The sequence below is a fragment of the Aplysia californica genome, unplaced genomic scaffold (genome assembly GCF_000002075.1).
Source record: "Aplysia californica isolate F4 #8 unplaced genomic scaffold, AplCal3.0 scaffold01239, whole genome shotgun sequence".
NCBI lineage: Eukaryota > Metazoa > Mollusca > Gastropoda > Aplysiida > Aplysiidae > Aplysia > Aplysia californica.
The window spans coordinates 94004-98653 of record NW_004798509.1 but is presented as its reverse complement, the minus strand read 5'-3'; the positions used below and the strand labels follow the sequence as shown (position 1 = coordinate 98653).

The window sequence follows — 4650 nt, the reverse complement described above, 5'->3', positions numbered from 1 at the left end:
CAAACCACCCACTGATATATGACAGTCTTAAACTGAGTAGGGTAAAAGATCCAGCAAGAGGAAGAGTAAGTGGAACCTGAAGGAGAGTCACAGAAATTGAGGTACAGAAAATTGGGAAGACAAGGAATAACATCATGAGGCTAGCCCAGGATAGGGAAGGGTGGAAAGTGTTTGTGGCTTATATCCTGATCCAGGGTGAAAAAAACGCATTGAGGATGAAGACCAACATAATAGGACACAAAATGTCCACTTGTACTGCACAAACATTAATGTCTATTGTCTGTACTAGTTTTAGTTTAGTTTTAGTAGGGGTTTTACGGCGCTCGCAACTGCATAAGGTCATATGAGCGCCAAGGGGTAGATGTGAACAGAGACGTCCTTACAGGGGATCAAGCTTACTCTGCAGCTCTCCTCTCTAGCTTCAACAGCACAAATTCTGCTTCTACTATCAAGGCACTCTGGAAATAGCGTGTCACAAGTGTATGACAAACATATAAAAGAAGTAGAGGAAAAATGACAACAGTAAGGATTACGAAACAAAAAGCAGCAGTTCACCTTTGCAGTTCAGGCACAGTTATGAGCATGACATTGAGGAATCAGCCCATTTACAATTCTACTGAGCACAAGAACATATTAATGTCCCCCATTTGGGAATGGCCTAAAGACACTTCAGTCAGTAGTACTGCCCAGGGGGTAGATCCAGGGTGAGAAAAGGCATTGAGGATTATGACCATCATGACAGGACACAAATTGTCCATCAGTCTATAGGCTATAGTAGTGAGGGCACAGCCCCTACCATCGTGAAAGAACATAAAACATAGACCTATCCAGTAGAAAAAACATCTATTAGGATGGAAAAAATAGACAACATGATAGGACACAAATTGTCCATCAGTCTATAGGCTATAGTAGTGAGGGCACAGCCCCTACCATCGTGAAAGAACATAAAACATAGACCTATCCAGTATAAATGACAGCACACAGATGGTCCACCAAAACGATGGTTGATGGTCTGTGGTGAGGAGATGAGGAAAAAAATGTTTAAAAATATAAAAGGATATAAAATATAGATCTAACCAGTGCCAAGCACATCTCTTGAGACACAATATATACCTTGCTGACAAACATGAAACAACACAAAACTGTCCTCTGACTCTGCATAAATCAGTCAGATCTAAAGTCTGCTGTGAAGGAATGCTGCCTTCTATCAAAAACGACATGAAACACAAGAAGAAAATTATACAAAACACATCTCTTGACAAAGAATGCTCGTATTATAGAGTGCATGCCATCACAGGCAGCACATAGAATACACATCCAAAACAGTGTGAAACACATCTCTTGGGGTGGGTGGTTGGCGGGTGCTCTGGTGTGGTTTGCTTCTTCTTTCCTATGAAACATCTATCGTCCTTATCTCCCCTATTTCTTTTTTATGTTTGTTACTCTCTTGTAACACCTCTAATCTTCTGGCGCTCATATGACCTTATGCAGTTGCGAGTGCCGTAAAACCTCCACTAAAACTAAAGAACTAACACCTCTTGGGATGGAACTTATGTTGTGCCTACCATCATACAGGGCACAAATTGTCCACCAATACTGCACAAATGCTAAAGTCTGTGGTCTGTAGTGAGGGATTCGTGCCTACCATCGAGGAAGAACATAAAACATCGACCTATCCAGTTCCAAATACATTTACAAGGCAGGAAAAAATGGACATCTTGATAGGATGCAAATTGTTCACAAACACAGCATAAACTCTGTGGTCCGTAGTGAAGGACCAGTGCCTACCACAATGTCTATACCAACATGACAGTGCAGAAATTGTCCACCAATAGAAAACAAAAATTAATGAAGGTCTATGGTCTGTAGGGAGGAAAAAGTGCTTTAAAATATGAAAAGACATAAAACATAGACCTATACAGTACAAAACACATCTCTCGCAAAGAAATGTATGGAGCGGAGCTTTAATACCTACCACAATGCCTGCCACCATGACCAAGCACAAACTGCACACCAATGCAACATAATAGCTTACGAAGGTCAATGGTCTGTAGTGAGGGCAAAGATTCTTCACTAGTAATTAAAGAATCTTTGGTGAGGGAAGATCAAAGAGGTTAATAGAAATATTTATAACCTCTTTGGGAAAGACTGACAACTGTTACTGCTGATAATATACAACCAGGAGGTGCATACAATGACGTACAAACATGATTGAATGCCTGTGTGGACCCGAGAACAGAAGCAGGTGTTTGGTTTACCTGAGTGAGGAAAGAAGTGCCAAGTATGTAACAAATCTGAAAATAAAAGTTATATTTTGTTGCTAAAAATAGTTATGATGTGCGAAACATTTTGTCGGCCAACTACTCAGATGAACTTAGCCCCAAAATATGAAATTTCCTTGTACGGCAGTTTTTAACTGTAGCAGGCCCCATCGTTGCATGCATGTGCTCTAGAAATGTTATGTCCAAAATCAAATTCTAAATATTGAAAAGAAAGAGAAAAAAGATACAAAATGGACATAAATTTTTCAAAAAGGAAAACAAAAGTTTTTTCTCTCGCCTGAAAAATTGTGCTCTTTGGGCTTGAACAGCTTGCTGAGGATTTACAAATAACCGTTTCACTTATGGTTACTCTCTGTCAGAAAGAAACAGAAACAAAATCTAGTTGGGTCTCTGCAAGGTAATGCTGGGCGGCGAGGTTCCAGGTTATTGAAAGCTAGGAATCGTAGGAATCAAATCTGAACCCAATTACTTACTTTCTTATGATGGGATTTCTTTCGTTGGTTACCTGGTTGGCTCCGAACATCTTCAGGATTTAGGATAACCTTGATTTCGGAACACTACCAAGCATCAACTTTTTTTTTTTTTTAAATAAGTTCTAAAAACGAAAAGAAGAAGATTTTAATTATTAAAAAACTGGTAACCGTTGGTTTACATAAAAAGGAGTGGGAACTTTTCATCCGTAGCATTAATCGTATGAGTCGGTTCCGCAATCGATTCTTGGCCCAGCTCTACTACAAGGGTTGTAATTCCAAACCAAAACCCCATCAGTCCAACCTTGTTGTCCAAGAAGATAAGGGGTTTTTTAGGTTTATCTCCACAGTTGGCACAAGGTCAAATCAGAGAGGGACATTCAGTTTGAAGGTAAAGCCTCTCTGATAACCTTATACCCAGTGCACACTGCAGATTGCATTCAATCAAATTAAGTCAGGACCAGCCAGATTTTTCCTCAATGGAGTGACATAAGCTACCAATATGGCAAAATACAAACCATTTGACTCGCAATCTTGAAAAACAAGCGGGAAGGGCTCACAACTGAAAGGTTTTTAGTTCAAATCTTGTCAGGGGCCTGGTGTTGTGTCCTTGGTAAAGTCACTTTACCTGAATTTTCTTCACTTCACTCTTGAGTAAATAGTTCCCCAGCTATAGATGGTGAAAGATATTGTCAGCTTGTTAGTGTTTGAGCGCTTAATCGACTGCTTGCACAATATGCTTCCCAGGAAGCCGAGAATGTTCCCAGTGTGTTCCAAGGTCAGCTGGGTTAATAATGTAGATTGTAAAGCGCATAGAGCTTAAGCAGGGACATGCGCTGTACAAAAGCTATTTATTATTATTAAATGAAGACTGTAAGAAACTATTGAATGTGAGGCAGTGTGATCAAATCAGGCGTTCGTCAAAATAATAAAATGGAAGAAACTGGCGTTTTACTGTTCATTTTTCAATTTTTATCAATTTTTTTCTTTTTTGACTAAACAACTTTTATGTCCATTTAAAAACAGATTTCAGGGGGTGGAAATGACAAAAAAAGACGTTAATCAAATACACAAAAAATTTAATTTTACAGTTTTCGGGGACGATCCAGCTCTGGCAGTCACCAAACTTTGGCGGCCATTTTCTTACTCATTTTACCTCTGAAACCAGAAGACCCAACCTCCTTCAATCATAAACACTTCGATGAGCGCCTAACTCCACAATGTCATGACACAAACGTCGGAACTGACCTCTATCTTGACCTCCACATTTGTTTCGTTGGGCGACTCTGGTGCCACCTGCTGCTTTTTCTTCGAGCTGCTCCCATTGCCGAGTGAGGGCTTGGCTCCCACCTCGGGCACCATGAGACTCTCGCCGTTGATGGCGGACGCCAGCTTGTCTCCCGTGTTGAGGAACTGACTGCCCAGGGCCTTCTTCGCCTTATGGCTTCCGGGTCGGAGGTTGTTGCGCTGGTTGTTCAAGGACACACGAGAACCCTTCTAAAAATAGACAGGGGTGGTGGGGTTTGGGGTGAGGATGAGGGTGTGGGGTGGAGGCGGGGAGGATTTGTTGAGAATACAGACACAGGTATGGGGAAGGCGGTAGGGGTGGGAGGGGGAGGATTTGTTGAGAATACAGACACAGGTATGGTGAAGAAGGTAGGGGTGGGGGAGGAGGATTTTGGCCATGAAAGACAACGAACTTATGCTTAGGTTATATAAGCTTCGCAAAGTCTGAGATGAAATTGAAACAAAAGAATGATAAAATTAGAGCAAACATTGACAAGCAGCCGAAAAATGTTCACCAGTCAGATTCCAGCTTAAGATGAAAAACTTCTAACCCTGTAGAGGGTTATTTTATTCCTAGTAAAAATGGGCAAAATGATAACAAAGTGTTTAGC

General features: G+C 40.9%; 1 protein-coding gene across 1 annotated transcript in view; it reads right to left on the bottom strand.

The window, feature by feature from the left end:
- LOC101848258 (inositol 1,4,5-trisphosphate receptor type 3) overlaps positions 1-4650 on the bottom strand; it is a gene marked incomplete at both ends in the record, with an annotated part of 112704 nt that overhangs the window by 36163 nt on the left and 71891 nt on the right. The window contains 1 exon segment of the mRNA XM_035973446.1: positions 4001-4249. Within this exon segment, the coding sequence (XP_035829339.1) occupies positions 4001-4249 (249 nt within the window).